This window comes from Callithrix jacchus, chromosome 21, assembly GCF_049354715.1.
Source record: "Callithrix jacchus isolate 240 chromosome 21, calJac240_pri, whole genome shotgun sequence".
Taxonomy (NCBI): domain Eukaryota; kingdom Metazoa; phylum Chordata; class Mammalia; order Primates; family Cebidae; genus Callithrix; species Callithrix jacchus.
Window position 1 is genome coordinate 46,103,358 of NC_133522.1, and position 18,900 is coordinate 46,122,257.

General features: G+C 41.1%; 1 protein-coding gene across 2 annotated transcripts in view; it reads right to left on the bottom strand.

The window, feature by feature from the left end:
* Positions 1-18,900, bottom strand: part of DSCAM (DS cell adhesion molecule) — an 802,011-nt gene that overhangs the window by 235,024 nt on the left and 548,087 nt on the right. For both annotated transcript variants that reach the window (XM_017967103.4, XM_035283348.3), the window contains exon 11: positions 16,080-16,253. In XM_017967103.4, the coding sequence (XP_017822592.1) occupies positions 16,080-16,253 (174 nt within the window). The remainder of the gene's footprint in view (positions 1-16,079; positions 16,254-18,900) is intronic.

The window sequence follows — 18,900 nt, forward strand, 5'->3', positions numbered from 1 at the left end:
CCAGCAGTGTAAAAGTGTTCCTATTTCTCCACATCCTCTCCAGCATCTGTTGTCTCCAGATTTTTTTTTTTAATGATTGCCATCTAACACTTCATTTTTAAAACACTTGGTAAATATAGTTTACCAAGTAGGTGAAAGATCTCTACAAGGAGAACTACAAAACACTGCTGAAAGAAACTGTAGGTGACACAAACACATGGAAATACATCCCATGTTCATAGATTGAAAGAATCAGTATTGTGGAAATGACCATAATGTCCAGCAATCTGCAGATTCAATGCAATTTTTATCAAAACACCAACATCATTTTTCACAAAATTAAAAAGAATCATAAAATTCATAGGGAACAAAAAAGAGCTAGAATAGCCACAGGGATCCTAAGCAAAAATATTTATTCTTAGAATCACATTATCCAACTTCAAATAATACTACAAGGCTAGAGTAAGTACAGCAACATGGTAATGACATAGAAGTAGACGCATAGACCAATGCGACAGAATGGAGAACCCAGAAATAAAGTCAAATATTTACAACTGACTGATCTTTGACAAAGCATACAAAAACACAAATTAAGGAAAGTACAACTTATTCAATAAGTAGTGCTGGGAAAATTGAATAGCCAGATATAGAAGAATGAAACTGGATTCCTATGTCTTACCACATACAAAAATTAACTCAAGGTGGATTACAGACTTAAATCTAAAACCTGAAATGATAAAAGTTCTAGAAGAAAACCTAGGAAAAAGTCTTTTGGAGCAAAGAATTAGGTCTAGGACCCCAGAAGGAAATGCAACAAAAACAAAAATAAATAATGGGACCTAATTAAAAAGCTTCTGCACAGCAAAATAAATAATCAAAGTAAAAAGATAATCTATAGAGTAGAAGTAAATATTTGAAAATTTTGTATCCAACAAAGTACCGCTATTTGGGATCTACAAACTCAAACAAATCAGCAAAAAAAAAAAAAAAAAAAAAAAAAAAACCCAAATAATCCCATTAAATGTGGACAAAGAATCTGAATGGATAATTTTCAAAAGAAGATATACAAATGGCCAAGAAACGTGTGAAAAACTGCTCAACATCACTAATCATTAGGGAAATGCCAATTAAAACCTCAGTGAGATACGACCTTACCCTAGCCAGAATGGCCATTATTAAAAAGTTAAAAAACAATAGATGTTGGCATGGATGTATTAGGAAGGAACACGTATACACTGCTTATGGGAATGTAAATTAGCACAGTCTCTGTGGAAAACAGTATGGAGGTTTCTCAAATAACTAAAAGCAGATCTACTTTTAATCCAGAAATTCCACTGCTGTGTAGTATCTATCCAAAGGAAAGGAAGTCATAACAAAAAGATACCCGCATGTCTATGTTTATCACAGCACAATTCACAGTTGCAAGGATATGGAATCAACCTAAGTGTCCATCAACCAATGAATGAAGACCATACACACACACACACACACACACACACACACACACACACACACACACACACCATGGAGTACTACTGAGCCATAAAAATAATGAAATAATGTCTTTAGCAGCAACATTATTCTAACTTACTTCATAAGAAAAATCAAATAATACATGTTCTCATTTATAAGTGGGAGCTAAGCTTTGGGCACACAAAGGTATACAGAGTGCTATAATGGACACGGGAGACTCAGAAGTGGGAAGAGTGAGAGGGAGGTGTGGGAATAGACAACTACATATTGAGTACAATGCACACTACTCAGATGATGGGTCCATTAAAATCCTAGATTTTACCACTATACAATTCATCTATGCCACCAAAGCTACTTGCATTCCTAAAGCTATGGAAATAGAAAAAATAAAAAAATAAAAAAACAAGTAACAGGTAAAAGAAAAGGTTACAGGAGGAGAGTTGGAGGGAGAGGCAGATCTTTCCTTTTCATAACCTTAACATATTATAAAGATACGATTTATTTAAATCACCTGATGCTTGTCTGGACATTCAAAAAATCAATGCAAATATGTACATGAGCATTTGGTATGTGAGCACAGAAGCGTCCACTAATTAAAACCTTTAATTTATTCTTTGGTAAGGCACTCTGCTGTCAAAATATCCTATTATTTAATCCTCATAACTCCATTTTGCAGTTTAGGAACACGTAACTCGGAAGGGTTCAAAAACGTTGCTCAAGTTTACATAACTAAGAAGCAGTGAACTGGGATTTGAAAGCAGATTACCTGACTTCAAACTTCAACCTGTTAACAACTGTCACACAATCCCCTTAGACGTTGCTAAACATTCTGGAATTATTTTTTTGTAATAGCTTTACCTAAGTATAATTCACATTGTATAACATTTTTATTTTTAAAAATTATACTTCAAGTTCTGGTATACATGTGGAGAACATGCAGGTTTGTTACATAGGTATACATATACTAAGATGGTTTGCTGCACCCATCAACCCGTCATATACATTAGGTATTTCTCCTAATGCTACCCCTCCCCCAGACCCCCAACCCCTGACAGACCCCAGTGTGTGACGTTCCCCTACTTGTGTCCATGTGTTCTCATTGTTCAACTCCCACTTATGAGTGAGAACATGCAGTGTTTGGGTCAAGATGGATTAAAGACTTAAATGTAAGACCTAAACCCATAAAAACCCTAGAAGAAAACCTAGGCAATACCATTCAGGACACAGGCATGGGCAAAGACTTCATGACTAGAACACCAAAAGCAATGGTAACAAAAGCCAGAATGGACAAATGGGACCTAATTAAACTAAAGAGCTTCTGCACAGCAAAAGAAACTATCATCAGAGTAAATAGGCAACCTACAGAATGGGAGAAAATATTTGCAATCTATCCATCTGACAAAGGGCTAATCCAGGATCTAAAAGGACTTAAACAAATTTACAAGAGAAAATTTGCGTTCTTATGTTTACTAGAGCTCAGTGGTTTTCAGCATATTCACAGAGTTGTACAACTATTACCAATATCTAACTCCAGAACATTTTGATCACCCCAAATGGAACCTTATCCTCATTGGGCTTTGTAAATATTAAAGCATTCTCTGCACCAGAAAATGAAAGGCCAATCTGGAGAATGGGAGAAAATATTTGTAAATCACATCTCTGATGGAGAACTTATATCCAAAACTCTTACAACTCAACAATGAAAAAACAAATAACCCAGTTTAAAAAATGGACAAAGGATTTGGAAAGAGATTTACCTAAAGAAGATATCTCAATGGTCATTGGCAATGGCTATCACTGCCCCTGCTCCCAGTTCCTGGAAAACACTAATCTACTTTCTATAAATTTTCCTATTTGGGGCATTTGTTTCACTTAGCAGAATGTTTTCAGGGTTCATCTGTGAGATAGCATGTATCACTACTGCATTTATTTGCATGACTGAATAATATTCCATTAAAGGACATACCACATTCTGTTATCCATTCACTAGTTGATGGGCATTTGGGTCATTTCCACTTTTCAGCAATTATGGATAATGTACCTATAAATATTCATGTACACGTTTCTGTGTGGACAAATTTCTCTTAGGTATGGACCTAAGAGTAGAATTTCTGGGTCATATGGCAACTCTATGTTGAACTTTTTGAGAAATGGTCAAATTGCTGTTCAAGTGGCTGCCCCACTTTCTATTCCCATCTGCAAGGTATGAGGGTCCCAACTTCTCCACAACCTTGTTAATAATGGCTGTGTTTGTAAAACTATTTTAGCCATCCTAGTGAGTGTGAAGTGGTGTCTCATCATGGTTTTGATTTGCAGTTTCCTTATAACTAATGGTGAGTGTGAAGTGGTATCTCATGTGGCTTTGATTTGCAGTTTCCTTATGACTAATGATGATGTGCATCTTTCACCACTGAGATATCTTCTTTAGATAAATGTCTTTCCAAATCCTTTGCCCATTTATTAAACTGGTTGCTTGTTTTTTCACTGGTGGGTTTTAAGTATTCTGGATATATGTTCCCTATAAGATATGTGATATACAATATTTTCTCCCAGTCTCCGGATTGTCCTTTCATTTTCTTGATCCATAGAATGCTTGAATATTTACTAAGTCCCAGTCATGTATTTTCCCCTTTGTAGCATATGCCTTTGGTGTCTTAGCAAGGAAACCATTGCCTAACTCACAAACACAAAGATTTCCTCCAATATCTTATTCTAAAGGTTCTATAGTTTTAGCTCAAATTTAGGTATACAATTTGTTTTTGGTTAATGTTTGTAAATGGTGTGAGGAGGGACCCGACTTCATTCCTTCGTCCCAGGAAATCTGTATTTCTACATTTATTCATTTAAGCCCTTTAAGAGTACTCCGAGATAATTTGAGAATTAAAAGTCAAAGGCACAGAGAGACTAAGTGAATCGCCCATGGCACACAGCTAGCATTTGGCAGAACTAACCAAGTTTTACTCTAGCACCCATCTTCTAAAATATCTCACCCTAAAACAAAATTGACCTTTCAAAAAGTAAAGACTCGATGGGCTGTTCAACAAATTATGTCAGAACAACAGACTAATCATTGAAGGATATTGGCTCCTGCTCTTAATTTGGCAAACATATTAGTTCCTACTCATAATTTCCAACACAGTAAATTCCATAAGCGTTAAAGAGTTAAATGACAAATACAGAATATTTGTACTCTCGGGAGACATAATTATTTTGTATGCATGTTATGAAAAAGCTGTTATGTTTAGCTACATAACAACTTTTAACCCGTAGATCAAACACTATAAAGTAGAATGAAATGTTTCATACTTGCTGTAATGGCAAAGAGTTTGGATAGACTCACCTTTCCACATATGGTTATGCCTCAATGACAGGAATGCACTCTAAGAAGTATGTTGTTAGGCAATTTCGTCCTTGTGTGAACACCATAGAGGGTGCTTACACAAACATGGGATAGCTTGCTACACACCAAGGCTCTATGGTACAGCCTATAGGTCCTAGGCTACAAGCCTGTACAGCATCTACCATACCAAATACTGTAGGCAATTGTAATGCAAAGATGAACACTTGTAACTCAAAGGTAAGCTTATGCCTGTAATCCCAACACTTTGGGATGCCAAGTGGGTGGATCACTTGAGGTCAGGAGTTCGAGACCAGCCTGGCCAACACGGTGAAACCTCATCTCTACTAAAAATACAGAAATTAGCTGGGCATGGTGGCGGGCACCTGTAATCCTAGCTACTTGGGAGGCTGAGGCAGGAGAATCACTCGAACCTGGGAGGCAGATGTTGCAGTGAGCTGAGATTGCGTCATTGCACTCCAGCCTAGGCAACAAGAAACTCCTTCTAAAAAAAAAATCTGGATTATATGTGTCTATGTATACTGCATGTGTATACATACAAACATATGTACATGCACAAATATACACAAATACACACACACACACACACATACTTGGTCTTGTTCAGAGTGTGCAGGGTGTAGAACAATTCTTGACGATAGGGGGTGCTCAGTGAACTCTGCTGATGGGCAAATGGGTGGCTCTGGCCAGGGGCAGCCAAAAGACAGGAGGAGACTCCAAGGGAGCTAAGCAATGACCCCACAGCCAAGGACCAAATGGGAGGGCAGACGTCTCAGCAGATGCCAGTGTGGAGGATAATGGCTGACTGAGAGCGCAGAACATTGATGCCTCTGGCCACAGCGGAAGGCCAAGGTACAGGGAGGACCTTAAATCAACAGAAAAACATTGAAATAGCTGAAATGACCCCAAAGCAGAAAAAATAAGTTTTAGTTGCTTGGTAGAAGGAAGCCTCAAAACAGAAGGATGAAGAGGAGGAGAGGTAGGGGGAGGAGGAGGAGAACAATAAAAGGGAAAAAATAAGATTTTTGCTGGCTCCAGCAATTTTTTAAAAGGCTTATCCTTCTCCCTCACCAGGTAATGACCTCCCTGCTCTAAGCCACCAGCTGTGCCCAGGTCTGAATACTGCCATCACCTTAACTGTCCTGCCATGGAGCTGTTCTGTGCCAGCGGAAGCATGAACTGGAAATTCCTACAGCTTCTCAATCCAGATCAAATTCCTTATTCTTTCAGAGCTGTGTATTTCAGCATGATTACAGAGGGGAGCACTGTGGCTGAATGGCACTCCATGAATTGGCGACGCTGCTGTCTCCTTACCTGATTAGTTTGGATGCCTCCAACTGCAAATGTGAAAACCCTGACCCTTTTTGGCCTAGACAGCAAAAGCAATAAAGTCCCAGGTCATCTCATGTACTGCCAGGCATTATGGGGTCAAGAATTAAATGAGACAAACCTCTCTTGCCGAGTCCCCTATTAAGAATACGGAAATCTTTTCCAGAAACTCCTAGGAAGATCTGTTTTTACATTTCATTGCTCAAATCCTGGTTGTCTGCCCATCCTTAAATCAAAGGGAGCTGCTGCCTTTGATGGGTTCTGGCCAGGGCTCGTACCCGGTGGCTTTGATGGATTCACACTCTCCTGCTTAGGCAGGTTATCTGGCTTGTGGAAGGCTTCCCCCCAACACAAGACTACAAAAGAGTTCCGTTGTCACTGAGCGTACAGTGTCCTGGGCCTGCTGTAATGAAGTTCCACAAACCTGGGGACAACAGCAATTGATCCTCACACCTTTCTGGGAGCCATACGTTCAACATGAAAGTTCAGGCAGGGCTGGAGTCCCTCTGAAGCTTCTATGGGAGACCTCTTCCTTACCTTGCCTAGCGTCTCTTAGCCTGCGGCAGCATACCTCCAATCTCTGTCTCTGTCTCTGCCCACCCACGTTTTCACCATCTGTGTCTGCATCCAGATTCCCTTCTTTTTTTTTTCGCTCTTGTTACCCAGGCTGGAGTGCAATGGCGCGATCTCGGCTCACCGCAACCTCCGCCTCCTGGGTTCACGCAATTCTCCTGCCTCAGCCTCCTGAGTAGCTGGGATTACAGGCACGCGCCACCATGCCCAGCTAATTTTTTGTATTTTTAGTAGAGACGGGGTTTCACCATGTTGACCAGGATGGTCTCGATCTCTTGACCTCGTGATCCACCCGTCTCGGCCTCCCAAAATGCTGGGATTACAAGCGTGAGCCACCACGCCCAGCCCAGATTCCCTTCTTTTTATAAGGACACCGGTCATATTGGATGAGGGATTCGGCCTACTTCAGTAGAACCCCATCTTAACTAATATCTGCAAGGTATAAGGACACTATTTCCAAATATGGTCACATTCTAAGGTACTGGAGGTTAGATATTCAACATATAAATCTAGGAGGTGGGTGGGAAATAATTCAACCTTTAGCACAGAGAAAGGAGGGGAATTGAAATGGAGCAGGGAACAAATTGCATCAACGATATTAACCCTCCTGTTTTACAAATTCCTTGTTTACCCCAGAGAATCTTTAGCTGGTGGAATTTCAGGCTGACTTGGGAAGTGAAATGTATATGTTTGCGTGGAGCTCAGGGCACCCTACAAAGGACGTGGCAGGTGCTGAGGGGCTTCCTTCACTGAGTGACGTCCGGTCCACCACACTTACTTTTCCCAGATTCCTCCCATTTTCTGCTTCTGCCTCCAGAAATTTATTCTCAAACAGTTCTGGGGGGGCAGTAGTGCAAAATCAAAGCACTGGTACAGCTGCAGTCCCTCTGAAGCTTCTGCAGGAGACCCCTTCCTTGGAAAAACTCCCAGCAAAGTGGCAGACATATCTGGCAACTGGACTTGAGAGGGAAGCCCGAGGGGTCTGAGCGTTGCATATGTGCAGGATAAATTGCTGGGGTTGGTGCTGGAAGGCTGGTGACTGTGAATTCAGTACAATGCATAAGCTGGGAGATTTTAAACCTGGGACACCTCATATTCTATTTCAGGCACTAATTGTCATGTCTGGGAAGGCCTTACACTATCATTCAGAAATGATGATTGATATGGTTTGGATTTGTGTTCCTACCCAGATCTCATGTTTGATTGTAATTCCAGTGTTGGAGGAGGGGCCTGGTGGGAGGTGATTGGATCAGTGACCTGTCTGAGGGATCATAAGGAGCCTGGAAAACATGTGTGGTTGATTCCAGGTGGCCAAAGCTTCACCCTGTGGGGCAGCTTGGGCTTGGGGTGCTTCCTTCTCCAAGAAGTATCTCAGAGCAATGCTACAGGGACTGAAGATTTCTATTTAGCTAACGAGGGGTTAAAGATTTGTGGGTCCTTATGGCAGTGGGTGAGGGCAGAAAGTAAAAGAGAGTGACTGGATTACCCAGGCATAGATACGGATTCCTTTGACAGGAAAGGAGATGGGTTATTATATGTCAAACCCAACATATACTCCCTGGCAATGGCAGGGCTTGAGAGTGGCTTGAGGTCAAATCACAATATGGAGATCTGCCCAGAAATAGCCAAGACCCTGCAGACTGTCAGATCAGAGCTGAGTGAGTTGGCACATGCACTTGCATTCTGAAACTCAGAGATCTGCTGGGCATCGCGACCCACAGACCTGCCTGGATTCAGCATGGAGGAGGTAGGCCACATTACCTAGGCTGGACTGGAGCCCCACGGGTTGACTATGGGAGCTGGTTCATTAGATTCCAAGAGTAACTGACTCTCCAGGGAAGCGCCTGCCCCTGATTGATAAGCGGTGATCTGTTGTGCTGCATGCGGGGATCAGAAAGGACCTATGCAGAGCAGCCCACAAAAGAAAAGCTGCTTGTTCACCATGGGCCACAGGTTCATACTGAAACCAGGGTTCCTGGAAACACGAGGCTTCAGATCAGCCAGTGGGAGAAATTTGGGAGCGGAGACGATATAATTTGGGCACCTGAGGCAAAGCTTAGGGATGGCTATCCATTTAAGAGAGTCAGTGGTTTTTGGAGCTGTGAAAGGAAATTAGATTTTGGGACCACCCCCCGAAACTCGTTTAGCCAAAGAGAAAAGTCACGATGGGAACTGGGTCACACAAGCCTGCCTCTGTCTTTTCGTTCCTAAGTAAGATGGCTACTGCAAGATGAAAAGCTACATGCGTTCCTCATATTTTGCTCACAAGGAAATTCCTGGTGAGTTGTTAAAACTTCACTATGGCAATGCAAATTGATGGCTTATCTTTACAGGTGCAGTCACCCTGCCCACCAGACATAAATGTGTAACTGATTGTTCTCCTACCCCATTTGTCTGTGTTATCTTATGTGAAATGCACATTTCCCACATTTTTCCTCTACCCCTTTTGTTTATGTGAAAACTGTGTGCTTCTCAATACCCTGCCCTTTCCCCTTCAGATTTGCAGCCCTCAAAGTCATCCTCTTAGAAAAGAATAGACCTATCTCCAGGGTAAGTCCTTAACTTTGGCAAATAAATATCCTAAAATGATGGAGACTTGTCTCCTTGTCCCATTATTTTCCTTGATTGACAGAGCTTTTCTTTTTTGTTTGTTTGTTTCTTTCTTTCTTTGCATAAAGGCATTCCCTAGGTGCCAAGCAGTCTCTGGTTGGGGGAAGAGGCACATGTGTGGCATAGTTTCTGCAGTCCCTGGTCCGCCTGAAGTGTAGGGTAGGATGTCATCATAACAGGCCAAATTTGATTGCAAGCAGAGCCTACTCCCTCTGCCTTTTCTGCCAAGGCTCCTAATTGTTATCTCACATGATAATGATTTTGAGTAAAACATAAACCAGAATTGCCATGACAGTGTAGACTCAGGAACCCCAACAGAGCTGGAAAGATTCTCATGCAGTAACCTTCTATCCCATGGATTGCTTTCCATGTCAATTCCATACATGCATGCCTGCTTTCCTCTTTGCTTGTGGCCTCCTTATGCTTGATTCAACAATAACAGCAAAAAGAAATGTGCGTGTGTGTGTGTGTTTATGTGTGCATGTGTGGTGAGTGTTTATTGTTAAAAGGCTTTATTTTTGGAGTGATGTTTCCTAAAGACAGTAAGAAAACTTCCCATATAGGAGACTCATCCATACAGGTTCCCAGGATCCCACAGCGAGCCCTGAGAAGCAGGTCCCATCAGGAGAGTTCGGGTCTTTTAGTTACGATTGCAGCCAGCACCAGCCGCCCTGGGAGTCCAGACTTCCTGCAGGAGCAGCTGTCTGAATTTCCTGACGTCATCTGATTAGACAACAAGGCCGCCCCTATTGAATTTAGAAATATTTGCAGCCAAAAAAATAAAAATAAAAATAAAAAATAAAAAAAGAAATATTTACAGCCCATTTTTTTAAATGACTTATAGAAAGGCAAGAGTACTTAATGTGTTTATTTAGACCACTAAACTCTCCTTTATATCTATTTTTTTCAGTTTGAGATCCTCAAACATTTTACTGACTTTTCTTAAACAACCAGGGTTAGGAAAAAGACACTGGCCATTAGAGTTTCTAAAGACACTACACTACTCCAGGGCTGAGCTTTGGGTGAGTACTACACAAGGTTGAAAATACCTCCCCATGGGCCATGGATGTCCTTGTATTTTCTTCCTGTTTCCCAGGCTGTGGACTTTCAACTTTGTTTTTTTTCCAGAATCACTTTCTGGAAATGTGCCTATGCACAGCACCATCAACATATGTCTTCTCTTTCTTTCCATCCAAAGAATCACTTACTCTATGTATGTATTAGAACACTTATTTAAAGTATCTTATATCTTACAACGTTTTCACATGCGTTATCTTGTTTAATTTTCATGCTAACTCTGTGAAGATGGCATAGTTCTTATATTGCATAGGCTCAGACAAACAGCCACGGAGAGGTGCATTTAACTTATTTAAATCCACCTCTCCATGGCTAGTTTCTATTAGCTTAAGAATCTAAATTTGGCCAACTCCGTCATCTCTCCTCCAAGTGTGCTCACTTTAAATGTTCTCTCCCATCTCCTCCATGTATGTCAGAACATCCAAACGGAGAGTTACTCTTGCCTGGAGTCTTTCAGTTTCTTGTGTCTGCTTTCTGTGCCTCCTCTCCCTGGAACACCCTCTCTAGCCTCAGCAGTCCTGCCCTTTGAAGGCTTGTGTGTCTTTAAGACTGAACTCAGATGCTGTATCTTTTCATTCTGTAGTTTCTTAGTCAACTGGAGCTTCTGTAACAAAGTGCCACACGAACTGGGGCTTATCAACAATGGGAACGTATTTCTCACTGTTCTAAGGCTGGAAGTCCAAGATTGGGCTGCCAACAGGGGCAGGTTCTAGTATCCTCTTCCAGGTTGCCACCTGCTTGTGTATACTCATGAGGCAGAGAGAGAGAGCAGGAGAGCTCTCTCTTTAGAGTCCCTTCTATAAGGACACTAATTCCATCCCTGAGAGCTCCTTGCTTGTGACACAATCACTTCTCAAAGGCCTCAGCTTCTAATATCATCACATTGCGGGTCAGATTTCAACATATGGACTTTGAAGGGACACAGGCATTCTGTTCCTTGCACATGGTCACTGATTCTACAAACAGAAGCAAATCACACCCTCTTCTGTGCACCCTGGTGTTCTGGGCTCTGTTCCACCAGTTGTGTATTCTGCCAGACAGGAGTTGGATATACACACCCAATTATCCCCAGAGAGCAAAACCTCCCAGAGGGCAGGGGCCAGCTCATCCCCTTAGTCCTTCCTGATGCTGCACGATTACCACAGAGTACAGAGATCTGGAGAGAGGACACACGGGGGCGTCTTCTACTCTTTAAGCCTATTTTCCATGAAGCTTTCCTCAATTCCCTCAAGCCAACATGTCCATCCTCTTCTGAAAGTCACAGATATGATCCATGTGACTCTTCACCCTGCATTATAATCAGTGGCCTCTATCTTTTTCCTTTTATCTCCCCTTCCAAAACATGAGGACTGCCATTCATGAGGGTAAGATCCATGGTTGATTATACTTCCAGCCTCCATAGGGTCTCATATATATTAGATCCAAGATATGTGTTTATGGACTAGAAAATTGTCTTATACATTTAAAACCTGTTAAAATAACTGCAAAATACACCTTTTCCTTCGGGGAGAGATGGAACAACTCTGGTCAATACTGCTCCTCAGATTTTGGGTTTCCATACTATTTCATCAATTTATAACTTTTAAAAATTACCATTTCAGCTCTGGATTAAAAGGATATCACAATTTGTTATCAAATTCTTGTAAATCAGTTCCTCCAGAGTGTAGGATTTAAAAGTTGAAAACTTGGTATTGAGTATATACCAAATATATTTCAAAACAACCCCATTTCAGAATCATAGTCCCCCATTTCACAGTATAAAAGTTTAATAAATAAACACTGAGATGTTTTGTTATTCTGTTGGAAATAGTGGAATAACTGAAATAAACTCTTAGTGAGTTGCAATGGATATTCATCTGTTTAGCTAGGCTTTCAGTATCATACACACACAAATATATACACCCCAGTGAATGTTACTTTTAAATCCCATCCTTCTAATAAATCTTACGGTAGACATTTTTCCAAACTATCCATAGCAGAATTAAAGTTAAAAAAGAAAAAAGATGAAATTCAAGGGCCAGGCATGGTGGCTCATGCCTGTAATCCCAGTGCTTTGGGAGGTCAAGAGTGGCTAATCACTTCAGGAATGGAGGTTGAGACCAGACTGGGCAATAAAATGAGACCCTCATGTTTACGAAAAAAAAAAAAGAGTTGGGCTCAGTGGCAGACACTGGTAGTCTTAGCTACTAAGAAGTGGAGGTGGGAGAATCCCTTGAGCTCAGAGTTCGAGGGTGCAGCAAGCTTTGAAGGCATGACTGCACTCCAACCTGGGCAACAGAGTGAGCCTCTGCCTCAAAAAAAAAAAAAAAAAAAAAGTGAAGGATTTGACATTGTGCTTTTCAAAGACGCTGCTAGTGTTGATAAGGTTTTGGAACTGAAAGAACACAAACTGGATGGCAAACTGATAGATCCCCAAAGGGCCAAAGCGTTAAAAGGGAAAGAACCCCCCAAAAAGGTTTTTTGTGGGTGGATTGAGCCAGGAGACTTCTGAAGAGCAAATTAAAGAACACTTTAGAGCCTTTGGAGAGATCAAAAACATTGAACTTCCCATGGATACAAAAACAAATGAAAGAAGAGGATTTTGTTTTACCACATATACCTATGAAGAGCCAGTAAAAAAATTGTCAGAAAGCAGATACCATCAGATTGGTTCTGGGAAGTGTGAAATCAAAGTTGCACAGCCCAAAAAGGCCATAGGTAGCAACAGTGACAACACAAAGGTGGAGGTGGTGCTGCAGCTGGTGGACGAGGTGGGAAGAGGGGTGGTGGCCAAGGTCACCGAACCAGGTATTTAATAACCACCATGATCAAGGATACGGAAAATGCAATAGTGCCTATGGTGGAGATCAAAAGTATAGTGGCTGTGGTGGATATGACTACTCTGAGCTTAACCATGGGAACTACGGCTGTGGTGGATATGATTACACTGAGCTTAACCATGGGAACTATGGCTGTGGTGGATATGATTACACTGATTTTAACCATGGGAACTATGGATATGGTGGATATGATTACACTGAGCTTAACCATGGGAACTATGGCTGTGGTGGATATGATTACACTGAGCTTAACCATGGGAACTATGGCTGTGGTGGATATGATTACACTGAGCTTAACCATGGGAACTATGGCTGTGGTGGATATGATTACACTGATTTTAACCATGGGAACTATGGATATGGTGGATGTGATTACACTGATTTTAACCATGGGAACTATGGATATGGTGGATATGATTACACTGATTTTAACCATGGGAACTATGGATATGGTGGATATGATTACACTGAGCTTAACCATGGGAACTACGGCTGTGGTGGATATGATTACACTGAGCTTAACCATGGGAACTATGGCTGTGGTGGATATGATTACACTGAGCTTAACCATGGGAACTATGGCTGTGGTGGATATGATTACACTGAGCTTAACAATGGGAACTATGGCTGTGGTAGATGTGATTACACTGATTTTAACCATGGGAACTATGGATATGGTGGATGTGATTACACTGATTTTAACCATGGGAACTATGGATATGGTGGATGTGATTACACTGATTTTAACCATGGGAACTATGGATAGGGTGGATATGATTACACTGAGCTTAACCATGGGAACTATGGATAGGGTGGATATGATTACACTGAGCTTAACCATGGGAACTATGGATATGGTGGATATGATTACACTGAGCTTAACCATGGGAACTATGGCTGTGGTGGATATGATTACACTGAGCTTAACCATGGGAACTATGGCTGTGGTGGATATGATTACACTGAGCTTAACCATGGGAACTATGGCTGTGGTGGATATGATTACACTGAGCTTAACCATGGGAACTATGGATATGGTGGATATGATTACACTGAGCTTAACCATGGGAACTACGGCTGTGGTGGATATGATTACACTGAGCTTAACCATGGGAACTACGGATATGGTGGATATGATTACACTGAGCTTAACCATGGGAACTACGGATATGGTGGATATGATTACACTGAGCTTAACCATGGGAACTATGGCTGTGGTGGATATGATTACACTGAGCTTAACCATGGGAACTATGGATATGGTGGATATGATTACACTGATTTTAACCATGGGAACTATGGATATGGTGGATATGATTACACTGAGCTTAACCATGGGAACTATGGCTGTGGTGGATATGATTACACTGAGCTTAACCATGGGAACTATGGCTGTGGTGGATATGATTACACTGAGCTTAACCATGGGAACTATGGCTGTGGTGGATATGATTACACTGAGCTTAACCATGGGAACTATGGATATGGTGGATATGATTACACTGAGCTTAACCATGGGAACTATGGATATGGTGGATATGGTTACACTGAGCTTAACCATGGGAACTATGGATAGGGTGGATATGATTACACTGAGCTTAACCATGGGAACTATGGATATGGTGGATATGATTACACTGAGCTTAACCATGGGAACTATGGCTGTGGTGGATATGATTACACTGAGCTTAACCATGGGAACTATGGATACAGACAGGGATACAGTGGCCAACAGAGCACTTACGGCAAGGCACCTCGAGGGGGTGGCAATCCCCAAAACAATTACCAGCCATACTAAAGGAGAACGTTGGAAAAAAGAGGAGGTGATGTTACAGTCCTCCATCTTGCAGGACGACATTGAAGACTGGTCTTCTGTTGATCTAAGATGATTATTTTGTGAAAGACTTCCTAGTGTACAAGACACAATTGTGTCCAAATATATATAGCAGCCAATTAGTTTTCTTCATTTTTACTTTGTCCTTTGCTATCTGTGTTATGACTCATGTGGATTTGTTTATATGTATGTTACTTCTATGATTTCATGTTAAACTTCAAATAAATGCTTCCTTATGTGAAAAAGAAAAGTGAGGGGGAGTCTGAATAAAGCCTTGTAATCAAGAAGGAATCACAATTCATGCAACAGAAAATCGTACAAATGGGCATAAGTCATTCACTGTAAACTAGATGCACCGTAATTCATTAATAAGCACTACTCAGTAGGAGTTGGCTCGCTTTACATCCTTTCCTTGGTTGCCAGTTGCCAATTGTATGACAATAATTTCATCATAAGGCACCTTTTCCTACAAATTGGGCCAGCAGCGCCAACATTAAGCCTAGCACAACACATTTCCGCCTTGTAGTTGTTTGCTTTTGGTAATGACGTTTCTAGCCACTTGATTTGATAATGATTTTTAAAAGGAAATCCATGGACAAGCCAGCTTGCAAATTATAAAATGTGTGACCAAAGGCTTTGTAAAGAACACATCTGAGACCAGGTATTGGGGTTTTCCATAGGAAAATCAGCAGGGTGGCAAGGTGGGTGCTAAAGGCAGACACCTACTCATCTGCTAGGTTGCCCAGAGCCCATACCAATGGGTGTGAGAGAAGGATGTGGAGAGAAGAATGTGGCTCATGCTCCCAGCACAAGGGGCCCTGGGCATGCTGTCAACAATTGGCTGGACTTCTATCATCCTCTTCAACCATGTTACCATAACAGCAAAATGTTAAACCCAGCTGTATCACACCAACGGTCCTCTTTTGTTTTGATTTTAAACAGGTATGTATGGAGACAGTTGAAAATGGAAGCCCCCAAGGACCTATGTATTTAAACCAGGTAAAATGAAGCATTTCTTCTCTCTTACTTTTAACTGTGAGGTACATGGACTTGCTGACGTCTGCGCCCACATCGTTGCTGACCTTGCAGAGGTAGTAGCCACTGTCTTCTTCCACAACATGCTTGATCAGCAACGACCCATTGCTGAGAACTTGGATTCGACCATTTAGGGCAATTGGCTGGAACTGCGGAACCCCAGCACCTGAGACAGATAAAGAGGAGCAATGATGTGAACCTGAGTAAGTATGGGAAGACAATGAGTTCAAGGACACCCAGACTCAGAAAGAGAAGCACCAGACACTTCACACTGACCACATAAGGCAGTCACAGGATATGCCAGGCTTTTCTTTCTTTCCTTCAACATTAAAATTCTTTTTTAGAGGGAAAGCATTTATTTAAAATGACAGTATTTCAGACTCTGAGATAAAAACTAACAGAGCTTACAGATAGTTTCTACATAAAAAGCCAAATTTGATGAGTGTTAAGTAGCTGATAAATTATTCAGAGAAATCACAGTAGAACAACCACAGAAGCAGACAACTCTCACGGTGCTAAATAAATTCCTCATGTTCCCAGGGACTTAATATGAATGTAAACAAGGAGTGCTCCAGGGACATGGCATTTGAAGTCTTTGCTCACTGCACATGTCTGATGCTACAAAGAGAATAGGAATATTGCAGGTTTCTCTCTAAGTGTGGTTATATTCCAGTCTAGAAACACAATACACTGTTCATATCATTTAATGTTATTTAAATAAGTACCCCAGATTATTGCAGAAAGACAGCACAAAATTAAAACACCACTCTCGTCAGAGTGCTTATATGCAAGGAGGGAATGGCATGGATATAATATACTATTATCATGAATGCGATGTGATTCATAGGAAGGATTGATACACAACTGTGTTAAAAAAAAAAAAGGATTTTAGAAATAATGAAACAGACTATTAAGGTCCTAGAAGAGTTCTGGGAAGATGGTGATTTGGATGAACTTGCCATGCTGCCTGCTTCTGGCCTGGGGGAGTTGGGTGGGCTAGGAAAATGTGATTCAGGCCTTGAAAGATTCTCCCAGGGCATTTTTCTTCTCTGGCCTAAGGGTCTGGGGACTTCCTGGAGGAAGCTCAGAGTTTGGACCAAGGATGTGCCCTAGGGAGAAGTTGCTAGCTTCCTGGTCCATGAGCCTGCATGGGAGCTGAACACGCCGGCCGTCTCCACAGGCCTCGGGCAGGAAACTTTAGACTTTGCATCTGAGGACAGGAGAAGGGGAGACACTTCCTCCCACTGTCTCCACACCCTAATGACAGCTTGCCTCTTGGTCTCACTAGAGCTCACAATTGCAAAGACTGTGGTACTTCCTTCTTTTCCCATGTTTCTGATTTAGATTTCTCAGCAGCTGGCCTCTAGCCCCATCAAAGAGACGAGAGAAACTGATAATGTATCTAAGGGAACCTTTCACACTGAATAAAGAGATCAAGTATAATCCCTACAACAGGTGGTTCCCATTGCAATAGAACTACTAGAGGGGACATATTATAGCCTGATTTTTTTTTTTTTTTTGATACGGAGTCTCACTCTGTCACCCAGGCTGGATTGCAGCTCACTGCAACCTCTGCCACCTGGGTTCAAACAATGCTCCTGCCTTACCCTCCCGAGTAGCTGGGATTACAGGTGCCCGCCACCACACTTAGTTAATTTTGTATTTTTAGTAGAGATGGGATTTTGCCATGTTGACCAGTTGGTCTCGAACTTCTGACCTCAGGTGATCCCCCCGCCTCAGCCTCCTAAAGTGCTGTGATTACAGGCCTGAGCCACCTCACCTGCCCAACAGCTTGAATTTTTTGAAAAACAAATTCTGCTTTTGATAAGAATGTAGAAAGCACAAAAGAATTTTACTTCTATTCTAACAACAGAAAAAGAACATTAATCTACAAAATCTACTTTCATTTGAACAAATCAGAATATTAAAGTCATAAGCAAATAGGTAAACTTAGATGCAAATAATTAAAAGTCCTGAAGAGCTATGGGCTACACAAACAAATTCACCTTTGGCGCAGTAAGGAAGGAAGAGCTTATGTGCATAAAATCAGACAAGAAGAACTGGTAATAACTATAGATTATCTCAGCCTCTACTTTTCTTTTTAAATACAATGGCTAGAACTCAATAAGAAGTTATGAGACACACACCAAAAAAGCAATAAAAGGAAAACTGTCCGAAAAACAGTCAACAGGACCATATCAAGAGAAGCTGAAACAATTGGACAGAGATTTTACACAAAGTGTAAGTATGCATGAACAGACAGAGAAACTCAAATGAAATATTAAAGCTATAAGAAAGAGACGGGCAAATAAAATGACAGAAACAACAAACACATTATTAGATATAAATAATTTCTAAAGCGGCTTATCAGAGACTGAACACAGCAGAGAAAAACGATTGGATCAATAGATATTATCCAACTTGAAATGAAAGAAGCAAAAGTGGAAAAGATACAGAATAGATTATCCTAGAGCTTTGGAACAATATTAAATATTCTAACATTTAGTAATTATAGTCTCAGGAGAATAGAAAAAGCAGAAGAAAAAATAATTAAAACATAGAGGGCTTTAATACTACTATCAATTTGACTTAGTTGATATTTATAGAATTTTACATCCAGTAATAGCAGAGTACATGTTAGATTTGAGTGCCCAGGAAACAATCATTACAGTGGATCGAGTGTTTATGAATCCCCCAAATTTGTATGTTGAAATCTTAATGTCCAATGGAATGGCATTAAGAGATGAAGTCTATGAGGGTGGGGCCTCATGATTGGAATTAGTGCCCTTATGAAAGGAATACTCATTCCCATT